Here is an 18468-nt window from a genome sequence, read left to right as displayed (position 1 = left end):
CAAGACCGGGTCGAGTGGAGGACACGGGGGGGAGGCCTTTGCCCAGCAGTGGGACACCTTTACAGGCTTCTAATTAATAATTATTCAAGAAGTAGTCTATAATATGACGAAAGTTTTTTCTTCTTTTATTTCTTTGTTGCCATAATGTCGAGCAAACAACACCAACAGCGCAAACGTGTCTTGCACGAACATGTAGAAAATCCAATGCATAGCAACAGAGATATCGCGAAAAGTCTGAAATGTCCACAATCTATGGTGTCGCGTATTAAAAACGTTCCATGAACGCTTGACAATAGACAGAAAGCCAGGAAGTGATTGCTTGCAAGGAGTCAAGAATAAAAAAAAGGAAGAAAGTGTAAAGATTTTTGCCTCAAATCATAAGATATCATTTCGTGATGTCGCTAAAAAGTGAAAATATCTTAGTCCTATGTTCAAAAAATGAAACGTAGGGCAGGACTAAGAATACAGCCCAGGTCGCACCAGATCGAGACTCAAAACAGAACTTATCGGCAAAGTAAGGGTCGCGAAAACTATATGAAAATTCCCTTACGAAATTTGAATGCGTTGTGATGGACGACGAGACATACATAAAAGCGGACTTTAAACATATTCCTGGGCAAGAGCTTTATACCAGTAAAAGTCGAACAGAAACTCCTGAAGATTGTAAATTAGAAAAACGATCTAAATTCCCAAAAATATACCTTCTTTGGCAGGGAATATGCAGCTTTGGAAAAAAAGTCTCTCGTTTATCAGCACATGGTCAATAAACGTCGATACTTATGAAAAGAGTGTTTACAGAAGCGTTTGCTGCCTTGTATAAGAAAACACGACTCACCGCCCTGTTTTGGTCAGATTTAGCCAATTGCAATTACGCCAAATCAGTAATGGATTGGTACAACTCAAACGGGATTGTGGTGGTTCCCAAAGTTTTTAACCTGCTAAGTAATTTAAAACTGCGGCCTGTGGAAGAGTTTTGAAGTATTATGAAAATGATTTTGACTAACCTAACCATAAAAAAATCATTTTTAATGCAAGTTTTTTTTGCTGACTGTACTTTTTGTTGACTGTACTTGCATTGTCACCCAAACTACATTTGCATACCAAATTTCAAGTCGATGCTATTAACCGTTGAAGAGTTCCGTCCAGCGGAGACGATCCTGGCTGGACTACCAGGATGTCACTACTAGATTATTGTATTGTCACGTGATTTACTTAAGTATGCCAAATTTCAAGTCAATCCGACTACAAGAATTTGGTCGAATTTAACTTGCAAGGTGAAAACTAAATAAAAGCTTGTAAAAAGAAAGGCGGAGAACTAAAATCAGTCTCTGAGCTCCAAAAAATATGGACCTGGGCGACGAAAAGGTAACCTAATGAGAGCGTGCAGTCTTTGTGGAAAGTTTAATACATGGCTTACTGTGCAGACACTAACTAAAATACGAAATTTTATTTTAAAGCTTACATTTGACATTAAATATGGAGAGCATAATGTTATTATTTGTTGTTATAATTATTATTTATGAATTTTTGTGTGCCCAAGTTTTGGCGTGTTCAACCTTTAAACAGTACACTACCTGTTTGAAAATTTTGTCTCATTGGAAGTCGTGTTTAGTAAATATTAAGTAATGATAAGTTGAATCTATAATACCACAGGGTATTCCGCTTAAAAAAAAACTTTTTGAACTGGTTGTATTTTTACCATAACTATAGTTGTTTATCACATGATACAATCAGCCTTTGCTGATTAGCGAAAGTAGTGGCGGGGCAGATGAAATCTCTTCATGTGCTGAAGAATATAAAATTATGTATGTAAATTCCATTGCATCGTTGAATTAGTTTTCGATAAGTTATTCGGATTGTTTTGGTTTAATCCACTCCCATTGTTTTTGATATTTGAGTTGATTGTTGATTTTATGTTAATGTTAAATTTAAGGTCAAATTTAATGGTGTGGCCTTATCTTTGCAAACGTCACGAGGCAATAGGTAATCTGTAGTGCCAGGAACAAATTTTTAATTAAGTCAAGAAGAAATTAATTATACTTTCGTAAGTCGATAGTGTTTTGTCGTAATGGATAGTGTTTTGTCGTAATGGACGATGCGAGTGGTTACGATGTTGTGTGAAAATAAAATGTACATAGTTAAATTATATTCCTTTATTTGAAAGTTAGAAATTTTATTTTTTACTGGAACTGTTGGAAAATAGGATGTAGTTAGTGTAAAAAAGGTTCAAGTATTAAAATTGTGAAAATAGAGACTGTACCGTGATAGTACTTAATTTAATATTGTTGAAGTCTCGAGTAACGCTAGAACGTCCTGTTTTCAACATCTTCTGTACTGTCGGCGATGAGACCACTTCACTAGTAATAAGTAGTACTTTCTCGTATACCCTATAGATCTATTCCTATTGTTATCTTTTCGTGCTTTTACAAAACTTCCATGAGACTCGGACCGGTATCGAAATAAATACCGCTTATTTTAGTGCAATAAATAGATCTATCCATGTTTCACGCTAAGCGTGTATTGAATGTAACGCAAATATAAAAATTGACCACTTGCGATTGAAATACTACACGACAACATGCAGTGTTGTAGGGATGGAGCTAATGAAATCGTTTTCTCGCCGGCAGTGTGGCAGGTGCCTCTGCTTGTATATTCCTTTCTTATTTTACGGCTCCAGAGATCACTGATATCTGAAGTGTCCTACGAGCAACATTAAGTAATTCCAGAGAATAACTATTTGTAAGAGTTCTGTGTGTAAACCTGTGGGCGATATTGTTTTGAATGTTGATGTGACTGTTCACTGTACAAAACAATATAGTTTAACTTTTGCACTATACTATCTTTCATTTCATTCTAGTGTCTAATGTACCTTGTACCTACCTACTAAAATAGTGTTACGGCATAAAGTTAGAAATAAAACAAGCTGTAGACTCGTTCGAAACATCATTTTATTTTATAAAAATAAACGTTTTGACGACAAATAGTTTATAATATTCGGGGTCCTAACGAATCGTCGACTCCCCACAGAATTCCCACCAGAAATGTTTCAAGACATTGTAAAAAATTCAGTTTTTACAAAAGTTACTTTTTTATCTTAAAACATTAACAACATTACATTTTTCACATCTAAATCTAATAACGGTCGATCACTTCATTTGCTCTTTACACAGTAACATTTTGCGTTTACGAAAATAATTAACCTTATGTTAGGATTTTACACGTCTGCTTCATACCCTCTGGCTTCAGCGCCACGTCACGTCCAATGGAGGCCAGGTTGACTTGCCGTGCCGATCGTTACTATATATGTATTAACCTTTACATTATTGTTTACATGGCATTGATAGATAAGTGACCAGAACAAAGCACTCTGTCATCCACATCTTTTCTAAGCTTCCATAAAATAAATCACTAAAATTGCCCAGTTGCCAAAGACATCACGAGTATATCTAAACTAAAATCAGCAACTTCTAGTTAAATTTATTGATATACTAAGCAATAATAATAAATTTGGTATGATATCTGATTTGCTAATAGATCTTAGTTTTGTTTAGTACCGTTGCAATGTTAATTTTTTTTTAAACAATCGACTGTTGTGTCGTAGCACGAAAGGCTTGCCTTTAGGCAGCTTAAGCTTAATCGCACCGCCGTTTTTTAATAGTATCTAACATTACAGCTGCCGATGATGTGCCCAAATTTCAAAACGAAGTAACAAAACTAAGTAACTCAGCTTATATAGAACATCCATCGCAAAATAATACTATGGACACAGATCATGTTGTATCAAAAACTATGCTAATGAGGTGACTCGGTTGCATAATAAAGTACAAACAAATATTGGTGAATTTCCATACTAATCGCTTGTACTTTAATTATGCAACTGGGTCCAGATGGTTGAGTCAACGTGGGGTCAACCGTCATATCACACGAAGAAGGTTTTCTGATAGATGGCATATCACACATAGTATCGTGAGGTCCGTTTTATATTGGGTCAGGATGGGATTGGCTTATAACTAGCTGTTGCCCGCGACTTCATCTGTATATATTTTTTTTATCGCTATCCCGCGGGAAATATCTAATTCTTCGGGAAAAAAATAATCTATGCCTTTCCCAGGAACTTAAACAGTCTCCATACCAAATTTCGTCGAAATCGGTTCTGCGGCTTTAGTGTGTCAGGCAACAGACAGAGAGATTGGTAGGTACTGTCGAATTTATAATATTAGTATCATCATTATTATCATTATCAGCCAAAAGATCCACTGCTGGACAACAGCATCCTCCAGAGTTCCACAACGATTGGTCCTGCGCTGAATACATTCTACTGGTTCCTGCGAACTTTACCAGATAATCAATCCATCTTGTTAGGAGCCTTCGTACGCTACGTCTTCCAATTCATGGTCGCCACTCTAGAAACGTATTACCCCATCGGAGCGGCTAAGCCAATCTCAAGCAAGACTAACGCCAAACGGACCTCTCATAATTATTTGGGAGAGACAGAATTATCTGTTACTCATACCCAGTGTGACGGTGTTCCCGCTAAATCCCTCACCTCTGTATTCTTTCGCCGTTGCAGACTTCAGTCATTTAAGTTAGACTAGAGTTGTCATTTTATATTTGTTCACCTACACCTAGGTATCTTTTATAGCCTTATTCAAAATGGGGTGGCATTACGCGGGGCACATTTATCTAAATGCTATTCCCAAGGCCTAGTCCAAGCATAGGTTGGTATTAACATTTTTATAACAATGCGAGTGTTTAAATTTAAATCATTACTTCTTATTCGTAAATGCATTCAAGTCTGAAATGATATTAAATGCGATTGCATCATGACTAGACAAAGTAGAGTAAATAGTTTCATATTGGAATGATACAAGTCCCATCTATTATGCTATCGGTTTATATAAATGATCGCTACGCACAGATATCCGAATACCGGGCTAATGACGAAGCCTGTTCAACTCTACTTAATTATATTTACGAAAGGCCGTATGCAAATTAATTATCTACGAGATCAATAAATTACTAATAATAACAGCCAAAAATACTCCAATTATATTGAAAACGGTGACTTTTCGAGAAGCATTCTGAATAGTGATACGAAGTTCAATTGAAAAAACATGAAGACATTTTATGAAGACCGTAATAGCATTGTCATCAGCAGACTTGTTCATACGAGAGTTAATACCCTGATTGAAACGGAACGCCTTTAAACAAACGATAGTGGCCGGTTGATTTGGTGTTCGAGAGCTAGAATCATTTTTATCGCTATGAGCTGTCGGTTTCGTGGGGGTCGGGGGGTTGTTGCGGGATGTAGTTCCACCTCGCTTTGACTTCGGTGGTGGCGGTGGGAGTGGCAGGGTTCTGGGGTGGTTTGGGTGGTGGGGTGGTGGCGGCTTGCATGCGGGCGCGGACGACGGCGAGGTGCCGCTGTATGTAGTGTTCGTGCGGCGCGAGCGCAGCGGCGCGTGTAAGGCACTCCTCTGCGACGGCCAGTTTGCCGCGCTCCACCGCCACCACGCACAGGTTGTGGAGAGCTTGCACGTTGTCCGCTTCTAGCTCGAGGATGCGACGGTAGCACTGGGGACAAATAAAAAGGGAGATTCAATAACACTTGGAATAAATTAGTACAAGAGCTGGTACCTTCAAATTGGGCGTTTTAAAAAAGCGCGGTTTGAAACGCGCATTTCACAAATCAAGACGCCTTGAATAGCACACACTACTGCTCGAGTTTGAAAGAGCTGTAAATTTTTACTTTTCTTGATTCCAAGTGTGTGCCAACCACCAGCAGATGTTCCTGTGCTTTGACTTCTAGTGGCGTGGCAGGTAGTATCTATAACTATTATTATAATGAATTGTACAGCGCAATTGCTTCTTACTGTATTTTTTTAATGATTAGACTTGAGTCTTTTGGTTTTGGTTTAAAAATATTATTACAGATTCCAAAAAGCACCAAACTTACGCTCTCAGCTGCATCCAGGTCCTTGACGGAGTTAATATAAATGTCGCCGAGCAGCACCAGCGCCTTTACGTGGTCAGGATGGTGTCTGACTAGCTGTTTTAGAAACGGAGCTGCTTCCAATGGCCTCCTGCAAAAATAATCAGATACAAAATTGCGAAAGTCTTGATTTTTATAAAAAGTTAGCATAGCACAAGAAAGTTACGATAGTTCGAACAGCTTTTTGTAATGGTGGAAGCGTAGCTTTGCTCTCAATTATGTACCTACCTAGAGGCAAGTTTGTTTTCATGGTAAATTGTTCAATAAACAATTCCTAGTGGAAAACTCTGAAGCTTCCAGAGCCAGGGCAATTCTGACAAAAACATGAGACATAGTGTAGAACTTAACGAGCAAATTAGGTTCGAATTGGTCCGTACCTGCGATCAGCCAGAAGTAGCGCTAAGTTGAAGAGAGCTGATCTGAAGTCAGGCTTGAGGTGGACTGCAGCACGGAACCAGCGCTCTGCGCACTCCGCATCACCTTCGTCCATGCACACCATGCCAAGGTTGAAGTGGACGCGTTCATTTGTAGCTGGAAAAAAGGACAGTTTTTAGTATTCGAAAAAGTTAGCATACTACTCTGGTAGGTACTCATGTTTTGACTATACAATACAATTTACTTTCTTTCATCACACAAGCCACTATCCAACCCACCACTCCACACTTGGCACCACATGCCACTTTCCATAATTCATGCTGAAGAGGGCGCATGTGAGTGAGCAGTGAGTATGATGTACATGGCTACCCATACAGGCTGTGGCAATGTCTTAAATCTAAAGTAATTCATGCTTAATAATTAACATGCTAAATATTAACGATTACTTAATAGTCGATTAAAAACTGAACAGTGATTATCTGAGAAAGTATGATTTGGGCGGGGTCGTGATCGTCATACGTAAGCCTTCTTGCACCGCCACTGATTATGTTTTAGCCTTTTGACTGACTGAAGCCTATCCTATAAAGGCTATATCTGTAACTAGCTTTATCTCGCGGCGGCTTGGCTCCCGTAGGATAAAAAGAAATGGATGAGTAGGTACTTATTTAAATTGTTGGAGCTAGACTTGAAATTTGGCAGAAATATTCATTGAGGATCATAAAGGCACACTAAGAAATCCCAACAGGTGAGACACTATCCCACCTGTTGGGATATTAAATAACTGTGCGCTGTCTGTCAGTCAATCAGTCACGTTACACTTTTATAGGTATAGCCAAGCTTGCGCCTGCGGCTTCACCGTTCCTAGTTTTCCGTCGTCTTACAACTTCTTTGCATTTATTCCTTAAAAACAATTAATTTACCTATTTGTATCTACTTTTACTAAAAATACCTATATACTCGTACCAACTATTCTACATACTTTAGAGTGAAGTGTCCCGACAGTTTAAAGTAATTTATAGTTTGTTACATCGAATCGCGTGAGGGTAGTAATTCCCACGTGACCAATAATTTATTGCTCAAGGCAATTAAAATTGTGTAATTAAACCACAATTACAGCAATAATGTAATAGGTTGGCTTTGAATTAGGTGAAGACCATTAGTCTTTTTAAATTACCTACACATTGCACGCACATGGACACGCATTTTGTTACTAGATACCTTATTATTTATAATAGAACCTACCAGTTTCAATCGTCTGCTAGCTTTCGCTCGTACATTTTTCTGTCAGTCGTATTGAGAGTAAATAATGATTCCTCAAATTTCTTTTGGACCGTCTGAAATCACCTCGAGAAGATTGCCTCTTGGAAGTTAACCCAGTAGAACCACAATTTCATTCGTGGTTTATCATCATTTGACAATATAATTTGCCAACCTTTTTAATCTGCTAATATACCTATTAGCTTTTTGAAAAAATAACAAAGCTAATCAAACAACCTAACGTAAGTCGCTCGGTTAAGCGTCTGTGACACGATGCATGGTTTGGAAATAATTTTATACTAAAGCGCTCATTGGCACACGGCACCTAAGTCAACTTACCGTCCTTGTCAAGTAGTTTTAGTAGCCTCTGCCTAGCCACATGTCTGAGGTCAGCAGCTCCCAGCTCTTGCAACAATATGGCAGAGTTGAGCAGAGCTTGTTCGTGCTCTGGTTCCAGTTCCAGTGCCTTGTCCAGGTACGCTAGCGCCTGGGACGCCTTGCCCTGCTCTAGTAGGACTACACCGAGCTGAAAAACGAGTCAAAACTTGTACCTTCTGAGGCCCTCGCGTTCGCATTCAGCATTTCTTTCTACCCGCATCCCATACCGTGTGACAGAAAGAAGTTGGGAAAACAATTGTGATTGCGATTGCGAGTGCATTAGACAATAAGGTTTAAGGGTAAGTATTAGGTTTTTCGATCGTCGACTTCAGAAATCGATTATTTTAAAACACACCACCAACATCATATGAAGTATTTATTTCTCAGTTGTTTTTTCGAAGGTTTTATCATTCAGTTTTTTTTTATTTACACGAACAACGTACCGAAAAGGAAAACCTTGTAACTGGTTATAGAATAGTGGAAGAGTAGTGGGAGTTTTTCCTAGTTGCAAAATTGCTTAAATGTGTGGTGAGTGATCATTGGTTTCACGAAATCAACAGAAATTGTACCGCTGAGCTTATGCGTTCTACATTACTGTATTGCTATCTAGCAAAACTTTACATTTGTTCTGATGATGATGACCAGCATTTAATGCACTAAATAAATCCTAAGAAATATGTTCCTGGGAATGGTTCCAGATTATGGTCAAGAAGATCTACCTGCTCAATCGATATTTTATATTGGGTATCAACGCAATGCGATCTACAGGTTCCTATTCTTTTGTTGCAGTGCAAGTTGAGCAACTCTTCTATGCGAATTTCGTTAAGAGGATATTGAAACTTGTAGTAAGGTATATCTTATCTTTACTTACGTTGTAATAAATATCTGGATTCCCGCTGTCATACAATAGCGCTCTCTCATACACCTCCTGCGCTTCCTTCGTTCTGTTCAATTTAATTAAAATATCGCCCCTATTGATATACGCTCTGGTATAGTCCGCTCTCATGCTGATCGCTTGTCTGTAGAGCATATCCGCTTCTTCCAATCTAGTGGCGTTTTTGGATATTAAGTTAGCGAGATTCAAGAAGACGTTTAAGTGGTTCGGCGCTATCCTTGCTTGGTAGGACTCGCCGGGTTTCGCTTTTGGTAAAAGAGACTTGGCTCTAACGTAGGCCTCCTCCGCTTCTTGGTAGCGTTCGAGGTGGTTGTAGGTTCGGCCGACGTTAATGTGGGCTCCGACGTCATCCGGTTGGACGTTGACGGCTGTGTTGAAGAATTCCAGAGCTTCGGCGTAGCGCCCGTCGGCTTCTAGTGCGTGGCCGACATTGTTGTATAGTTTGGCGTTGTTGCGATTCACCTGGAATATTCAGTAGATTACGAGTAGGTCTATGACGTGATAATTATTTTAAACTGATACTGCAATGATGTGAAAGTTTTGTTAGATAAATTAAATAACTAGCAACACAACTTCACTGAAAATACTAGTTATAGTTTTACACAAGTATTTTTTTTTATGTTAGAGAGGCCAGACAAACGAACTAGTGGATCACCTGATGTTAAGTACAGTGGCGTAGCTACCAAGGGGCTAGGCGGGGCAGTGCCCCGGGCCCTCAAGCTCAGGGGGCCCTTGAAATTCTGCTTTATAGCTGATGATAAAGTTGCTTAGTATTTTTAAAGTATTTATGATTTTACTTCAAAAAACCTTACCAGTTTTGATAGCAGTGGGCCCCATTTTTTTATTTGCCCCAGGGCCCTAGGTTACCTAGCTACGCCACTGGTTAAGTACCACTGTCCATAGACACCCGCAGCGCTTTACGCGATGCCAGTGCGTTGTCGGCCCTATATCTTATCTCTGTATCTTAAAGATGCTGTAAGAAGTAGTTAGTCGATACAACATTGTGCGTTTGCGTTTATACGTTGCGAAATTACCCAAGAATATTTTGTATTCAGGTAAATAGACAAAGAAATAAATGATAAAGATGGCCATATCACTATATAGATCAATGCAAAAAATCAACTTAGGTTTTTTAAGAGTATCTAACTTAACTCACCTTCAATCCCGATGCGAAAATAGAGTACTCAGTCTTCCAATCCCAGTTCCTTACATAAGTCTTGGCACTGAAGGCCAGTAGTAGAAATATGAGGGCAGCCGCGGCCAGCTTGGCTCGTCTTTTGGCCAGGAGACGCCACCCGTGGGCCACAAGGAGGCACCAGCCCATCGATGGCATGTAGAGGACTCGCTCAGCGACCACGAACCCGACGGGGAAGAACAGGTTGGACGCTGGCAGGAAGGGGAGCACGAGGAGTGCTAGGCCCTGAAATATTAACAAAATCCGTTTGTCTGTGATGATTTACCTACCAAAAATATACTATTCACCAACAAAGCGTGCATAAATATCTGATACGACTCTATTTATTTCTAGGCCCGTTAGGACGTGTCAGATATTTCTGCAGAGTTGCAGACATCAGTTTCAAGACTTGGTTTCCAGTTGACAAAACTAAGTATAGCTAGTTCGAGTAGAATCTTTTTACCCGGCTGCCCGAAGGAGGGTTATTCCCGTATATGTTATAACTATAAATTCGGGTTGCTCAAGGCCAGAGCAAATAGACGTAACTAAACCAGGCTTACTATCAGGTGAAATTCCTTTTTTTTCCGCAGAATTCAAGTTCACTGGTTAATTTAAAAAAATATACATATACCTATACCTACTTGGATTTCTCTCCAAGTACCACAGTGGCCATGGTCCCCACAACATTGACTTTAGGCAGAGAAATCCCATATGCGCCAACACAGCCATAACACCTACCTAAATTTCTTTCAGCCCTTACCATAGACAAAGCCGAGCATCGCGTCCGCAGTGCATGGACCGCGGCCGCCACGAGACCGACGGCCAACGCCAATGTTGCCAGGTTCCGAGGATCCTGCCATGAACGGAGCAGCGCCACGGTGCCCATGGTCCAGTCACAGCACAGGGCATCGGGTAGCGTGAGTAGCCATGCGTTTAAGGCCGGCAGGTAGGCGAAGGTTAGATGTCTGGAAGAACAAGGTATGACGGTGAGGATTGCTAACTATTGGTCAGTACAGTAGTAGGTAGATGTGTAGTTAGGTGTGTGGTGTCATAAAATTAGGTAGATGTTTGTCCTTATATAGATTGTTCTAAGAATGAGGCCTTCTGTGGTTTTAATACACATAATTTGTTAGTCAAAATCACGAGTATTTCGTGAGAGTACCTAGGATAGAACGTTGCTCACATTGTGGGGCTTGTATGCATGTCTTTCCAACGTCGACGATTAGTGAGAAACGAGTAGAGCTAAAAATAAGCTACCTACGTCTTATGTACGTATTTACCTATTTTTATCGATACAGGATCGATCGCACGTTTTCTGAGCGATAAAATTGTCAATAGTCATTTTCTCGTCACAGTAGCACAGCTCCCTATTTATTTATTTATCATATAACCTATACGCCTCGCCGAACGTGCAGCCAAAGCCTGCAGGGCTACTTCGAAACTCGAAACTCGAAGTTCGTATCGTGCGGTCCCTCTCGCTCTCGTTTTAAGTAGTAAATAGTATAAGTGTCAGAGGGACCGCACGACACGAACTTCGAGTTTCGAGTTGCTGCTGACCCTGTGTCCCACGCTTTTAAGCCGGCCATACACGTTACGGTCCACCGCACAGGTTACCTGTGCAGGTTTCCCTGCACAGGTCAGGTAGCGTATATGGGGACGTTCCGGTGTACCGGAGCGGTCTTCAGTTCTATTTGCGATAGCATCGAGTGAGGACGAAGACGCACTAGCACTGCTAGGCCTTGCGTTAATTTCGAGGAAAAACTATACAAGAACAGTGAAAAGGAAGCGATAAAAGTGGTGTAAGTATTAGTTAATAAAAAGAAAAACGCAGGTACGCACACACGCACAGGTTCACCGTAGGTAGGGTGCGACCGGAGCAAAATCGATACTGAAAAAAACTGCACAAGTCGGTCGGCATCCACGCTCCGGTCGACCTGCGCAGGTAGACCTCTCCGGTAAACCGTAATGTGTATGGCCACCATAAGGCCTCAGTACTGAGACTTACCTCGCCGGCGCCGACGTAGCTCCCGCCGGGTTATCGAACCGCGTGAACACCGGCAGCTGAGCGCCCATGACGTGCAGCCGCGCGGCCAGCAGCGCCAGGCTGGCGCAGCAGACGGTGGCCACGCGGCGCGCCGCCTCGCCGCACGCGCAGCCCCAGCCCGAGCCTTTGCCCCACGCCTCCAGCCACGACCAGCGACTGCTGCCGCCCGTGCCGCGACGCTGTGGAACACGTATCATTAGTATTTTCTATACCAGGGCAAAGTTGTATGTATAACACAAAAAAATCATTTTTAAGTGAAATTCCTTACATACTTGATACACGACCTTCATAAGAAAAGAGATTAGCTTGTAGATTATTTATTATGCCACTACTTATAGCTGTTGCCCGCGACTCTGTCCGTTATTTAATAATCGCTATCCCCCGGGAACTATGCACTTGCCAGGGGTAAAAACTATCCTATGTCCTTCCCCGGGACTCAAACTATCTGTATGCCGAATTTCATCCAAATCGATTTAGCCTTCAAATCCTAAATCTGTAATTTATAGGTACATCGTTGGTTTTAGATACCTTCTGCGCCACGAAGAGTTCGTAGACGACGCAAACGCCGGTGGCGGTGATGCCTTGTTCTTTGCACAGCATGGCGACGCCCACGCACGCCGCGCACGCCGCCACGTACCTCCAATCTGAAATACCATCAGTCAGTAGCTATACAATATACGCAATATTATATCTTAATATATAGAATTACTAGCTGTTGCACGCGACTCCGTCCGCGTAGTATTCGTTTATTGCTATCCCGCGGGAACTATGCAATTTTCCGGGGTAAAAAATATCCTATATCCTTCCCCGGGACTCAAACTACCTGTATACCGAATTTCATCGAAATCGGTTCAGCGGTTTAGACGTGTTGAGTAAGAAACATCCAAACATCCAAACTTCCAAACCTCCAAACATCTTCACAAACTTTCACATTTATAATATCAAAATAGTAGGATAATATTAGTAGGATACTGTATGTGTGTTTGTCACGTAACTCCTCCTAAATGGCTGGACCGATTTCCATGAAATTTTGTGTTTATTTCAATAGGTTCCTAGATGGTTTGTAAACACAATTGGACACGGTTGGTGGCTACTGTCGGTATTTTATCAAATTTAATGTGGGGTGCTTTTCCGGGCAGAACTTCTATAACACAAATAACCAATGAGGGACTATGTCCAACAGTGGACGTCCTCCGGCTTATATGATGATGATGATGATGAATAACCATAACTTGTTCACCTCAAAAATTACACTGGTAAGTAACGAACAGTTACCTATGCCCGTTGCTGCAAAAGTGAATAAAATAAAAACAAAGAGAATAAACAATAATTCTTTTTATATCCAGCCAGCATTCCCAAGCCACGGCAGAGCACGGTCGAAAAGTAAAAAAATCAAGTAAGTAAGTAGAAATAAAGTGGAAAAAACAAACGCGGTAAAAACTTTGAACTATTTCCTCTGCAATAGTATTAAAAATCAAATAGCACGAAAATAGCTAAAACCATTCATGTCTAATTAGGTACCTACGCTAAGAACCATCTTGCATAATCCAAAGACAAACAACCTCGTTGAGAACGGTTCAGCCGGTTCCGAGCTACGAAGCCACAGACAGAAAAACAAAAAGTGGCTTCAAACTTACACCCTTAGCTTTATCCTTTTGGTTGCTTCGGGCGTTGTAAACAAGAGGGCATACCTACTTGTTGTGATTTTTTAAATGAATGAGTGTTTTTCATGTTATTTTAATGTTCAGGTAAAACAGCTTATGACTGTCACATTTGACAAACTTCAAATCAACGAACCTAATTAGGGGTATTAGCTTCATATTTGTTACTATTGCTAACTTACTATTACTATTAATTTAATAAACAAATAATAATGTTAAAAATTACATTTACTGCACAATGAGGTGTCTATTCGTTACCATAAGGAAGCATTTTGAACTTCCAATAGTTGGTGTTTTAGTGTGTTACTCAGTGTAACTACAATAAATCAGTATTCGAGTAGGTAACGCTAAGTTTTGTTACACGTTGTACATATTAGAAATAGGTAAAGATTGTGTTGTAACAAAGCAATATCGATCTCATATTAATGACTACGGAAGCGTGTTAACATTGAAAACGTGTTAGGCTGGGGAAAACAGTACGGTAAACACCGAGCCCTGGTGAATTTGTTACCATGACAACGGAAAATTTATCACTCCATTTGTTTGTTTAGTCTAAATGGTAAATAAACCGGTGTTTAAGGCCGTCCATGTCACAAATATGTTGTTGACATGTTGACATAGTTTTATGTTATTGACATAATTTGACCGGTGGTCAAAATGACAATAGGGCTAATTTCAGCTCTTGGTTGTAACAATAGAAAATAACTGAATCGTGTTTATTGTGAAGCTTAAAGTTGGAGTGAACCATGTTTTGTCACCGTCCACTACGGTGTTTATGGCAATGGAAAACATGGACCCCTTATAGGATCACTCGTGTTATTTTGTCTGCCTGTTCGTCTGGTTGTCATAATTATGAAAATACAGCCAATATAATGTTTTAAATCGGGACTTTACCACGACTACTGTTTATTGCTTAAATTATCTCGACGTTTGGCCCACATTGCAGCGGACTGTCAACTCGTGACCACAGTCGCTGCAATGTGGGCGAAATGTCGAAGTAATTTTATCAATAAACAGAAGTCGTGATTCAGTCCCGATATACAGGGTGTAATCGTTAAGTGTAGCATGCGATTATTCTGTGAATATCAGATATCAGAAAACTTTAAACCGATATCGAAAGTAGGTTATCCAATGAGTAAAAGCACACTAAGTAATAACTTTTTTAATTGAAGTAAATACTCTATTGTTTGCCTTGAAGTTTTCTTTCTGTGTACCTGTTTTCTGTATCGCTTATTTCTGGTGAACGATAAGTATTGTAAATAGTTAATGAATTAAATTAGTAGTAGATTTTAATTTAAGCCTTTCAACTAACGGCGTACCTGCTAGAAGTATAGGAGGATTCGAAGTTAATATTTGGGATATTTGTGTGTGTTTTTTTAAAGTAATTGATGTGATTTTAGTCATTTTCGATATCAGATAAAATTCTGATATCTGTTATTTTTATTTATCTGTTATGTTTATACTACCTAACCCCTAAAAATAAGACTTATGTATTATTATTACTAATAAACTATGGATCCTGGTCTGCAATAAATCAGTTTTAATTTAATTAATTTAATTTAATTTACGGAATAATCGCCTGGCTTCACTTGAAAGATTACATCCTGTATATTCGTCATGAGTGAGATAGGGTATTTTCATAATTATACAAATATGATAAATTCATGAGGATACTATGTTATTATCTTCCACAGATTTCACTATGCAGAAATGCAAGCTATAAAATCGATGGCAGCTGTCAGTTTTGATGTTTGCAATCGGTTTGGAAGCGATTTAATTGCTTGCAGTATTACCGATAAGCCAAGGTTTGCCCTACCGTATGCTATAGGTAAAGTAAAGATACCTGTACACCGGCGTCTGCTGGCTGCTCGCGCGTAGCATAACAAAGCTCCGAGGAAGAAGACAGACGATAGCATCTCCGCCCGTCCCACCACTCCCGTCACCTGTATAACAACAGAGATTATAAAGCTTACTATACTACATACGAAGAATGTAAAGCAAGTCCGGCCAATAGAGTTTCTAGATGGGCAAAATGGGACCACTAGTTATTTTGAGAGATACCTAACTACAAAAGCTAGTCGCGTTATTACCCGGCCGGCCGATCAACGCGTTGGCGCCTGACGGGCAAATTAAAATGTCTTAGTGGGTCAATTTGTGACTGTTGATTTTTAATTGGTGGTCTGATCATTAGTTGAAAAATATTAATTTGGCTGGCTCACGCAATTCCTGCATTGCCTAATTTAATTAACTACCAATAAACAGCCGGTGAAATTACTGGCACGCGAGGTATCTCATCTTAGGCCTTTAGGTTGGCAACGCGCCTGCAATATCCCTGGTGTTGCAGATGTTTATGGGCGGTGGTGATCTCTTACCATCAGGAGATCCACTTGCTCGTTTTCCATCCAGTTGAATAAAAAAAAACACTGGATACATGATCATACTAAGTTATTGAATAATTATTGAAGTAGTACCTAAATACTTGATCACCGATTTGAAATCAACTATTATCTATTCTGTGATCATGTGGTGTATATGCATGCAGTAAGAGTAGGCAGCGCTAACTGCTGTCCCCACAATTTAGAAGTAATGACAATTAACGTCAAACATGAAAATTAAAGGTTTGTTTTGAATCAACTTTGAGTCTACTACATCTCATGAGTCAATCAGTGGCCCAATGAGTTAATCAGTGGTTTGATTGACTTATTAGACGTGTAAAATCGGGAGAAAACCCGATAATTCGGGATAATTTCATGTGTTATCTGAAATCGTGGAAAAACCGTTACATTTCGGTATATCGGTAGGACAGAGCCCATATCGGTAGAAATTCCGAAAAATCAGTGAGTTCGAGAACATCGCCTCGCAGCAATACCCTTACTGCAAAGTGAGACCCTTAATAGTGTCTATTAGTTTAGATTCCATTCCGATACCTATATTTTGGCTTTGAGTCCAGTTTCGTCAAACTTAAAACGTAAAATTGCTAAAAGTGGCACCGAAGCGGTAACGTTTTGTGTGCTCTGCCTATCTCATTTGGGAATACAGACGTGATGTTTGTATGTGTGTTGAGTCCAGTTGCTGCCTGGCAACTAAAATTTGCCGTGGACATAAAGCTTCCGTCTCATAGTACATGCATACGTTACAGGCCACTAAGGGACGTTTAACCCTGAATAAAAACTAATGTCTCACGTTCACTTTATAAGTATTATACTAATTACAAGTTAAAAGTCCTTAGAAATCGTCTTTACGTCTCTGTTGGTACTTAAAATTCGCAAAAGTTCATTATAAATTGGACGTCAAAAGGTGCGAAAAGGAATTGGATAGATTTTCTATTAACCTTCGAACAAAAGATAAGAGCAGCGGGCACTCTCTGATTATGAACTCGACGTGACCCAAATCGCATAATGAATCGAGATGTAATCAAAGGAGATAGAAGTTAAAAGTCTTGGAATATATCCAAAAGTTACAAAGGAGTCCGTTTGTACGTCTGTATCATTATTTTAGTTCTTTGTTCCCTTAGCTTTCACAGTACACGATTACACGAATAAACAGTACCTGGATTACCCGTCGCACCGTGAAAGGGAAGAAATAAAAACTAAATTTCATTGAACCGTTAGGAAAATACTAATGAAGTTAGCGTAGCTGAGGCGGTGGCAGCCACATAAAGTCGCTGAGAAAGGGTGACCGCTGTGTCTATAAAAACAGCAAACATAGTTAGCTCCTGCAAAGCCTGGCTCCGTAAGGTCCGCAGCCTGTGCAATATGGCTATGTTAGAAAATACTTTGCGGCAGCTAATATTGGGTCGAGCGTTTCTTTTAAAGTTCTGAACTAATGTAACTACGCATTCCCAATGGTGTTACAATGCGAAAATTTGTGTGTGTTTGTTTCTCCTTCAGATTAAAATAGCTGGACGTCGCGAATAATAAATAGGGTGTACTTTTTATCCCGATATTCCTATCGAATCGGGATAAAATCCCGGAATCTCAATCACTGGGGTTAGAGTCATGAAATTTGGTACGGTTGATTTGAATACAGTCATGAAAACCATTAAGCAGTAATTTTTGGGAATTTAGCAAAATCCCGGAATTTCAGTTCCACTGCCGTAATGGATTACGCGAACGAATCCCCGGGTTAAATCTAGTAGCCTGATACGACAGTTCACTCATTATTCTGACTCTTGGTGTTCGTTACATTACATACTCTTAAATGTCGTGAATAAACGTTGAAAACGGTCTCTAGCCTATAAATCTTTATCTCCGCGCAATGTTGACATTTTGCAGTTTGCTGAAGATTTGTACGCGGATTTGTAATAAAATGGCTAACTGCCAAGGCATTTTTGATATATTTTGTCGAGTAAATTCAGACACAATAGCAGGTTACTAAGACGTACGAGTAATAAGTTGTTTACGGTGTCGATGTTACAAAGGAGTCATCCATTAGGCTCCGTGGCCACCAGAGATGTGCGAGGATGGTTGTGAGTAATGTGTTTTTACCCGACTGCCCAAATGAGGGTTATGTTTTTCGAGCTTATGTATGTCCTCGCTGCAGCGTAAGCGGCTGGACGGATTTGAACATATGAGGTATCATTGGATTCGTCATAACTGTCGGAGTGACAATAGGCATAATATTTCAATATGGCGTCTGCGAAAATAAATATGGCGGAGGAATGAAAAAAAAATAGAAATAGAAATCATTTAT

At 40.0% G+C, this 18468-nt stretch overlaps 1 protein-coding gene across 1 annotated transcript in view; it reads right to left on the bottom strand.

Annotated features, from left to right (window-relative positions):
- Window positions 1-2928: 2928 nt before the first annotated feature.
- The window catches only part of Tmtc3 (Transmembrane O-mannosyltransferase targeting cadherins 3), a 151998-nt gene continuing 136458 nt past the window's right edge, over window positions 2929-18468 (bottom strand). The window contains exons 4-13 of the mRNA XM_074110756.1: window positions 15620-15719; window positions 12644-12759; window positions 12077-12294; window positions 10832-11036; window positions 10054-10317; window positions 8874-9359; window positions 7964-8150; window positions 6370-6523; window positions 5957-6083; window positions 2929-5574 (exon numbers count right to left, since the gene is read on the bottom strand). Of these exons, the coding sequence (XP_073966857.1) occupies window positions 5263-5574; window positions 5957-6083; window positions 6370-6523; window positions 7964-8150; window positions 8874-9359; window positions 10054-10317; window positions 10832-11036; window positions 12077-12294; window positions 12644-12759; window positions 15620-15719 (2169 nt within the window). The 3' untranslated portion in view covers window positions 2929-5262. The remainder of the gene's footprint in view (window positions 5575-5956; window positions 6084-6369; window positions 6524-7963; window positions 8151-8873; window positions 9360-10053; window positions 10318-10831; window positions 11037-12076; window positions 12295-12643; window positions 12760-15619; window positions 15720-18468) is intronic.

This window comes from Choristoneura fumiferana, chromosome 2, assembly GCF_025370935.1.
Source record: "Choristoneura fumiferana chromosome 2, NRCan_CFum_1, whole genome shotgun sequence".
Classification (NCBI taxonomy): domain Eukaryota; kingdom Metazoa; phylum Arthropoda; class Insecta; order Lepidoptera; family Tortricidae; genus Choristoneura; species Choristoneura fumiferana.
Note: the sequence above shows the minus strand (reverse complement) of the source record. Positions and strands in the feature narration are given on the sequence as shown.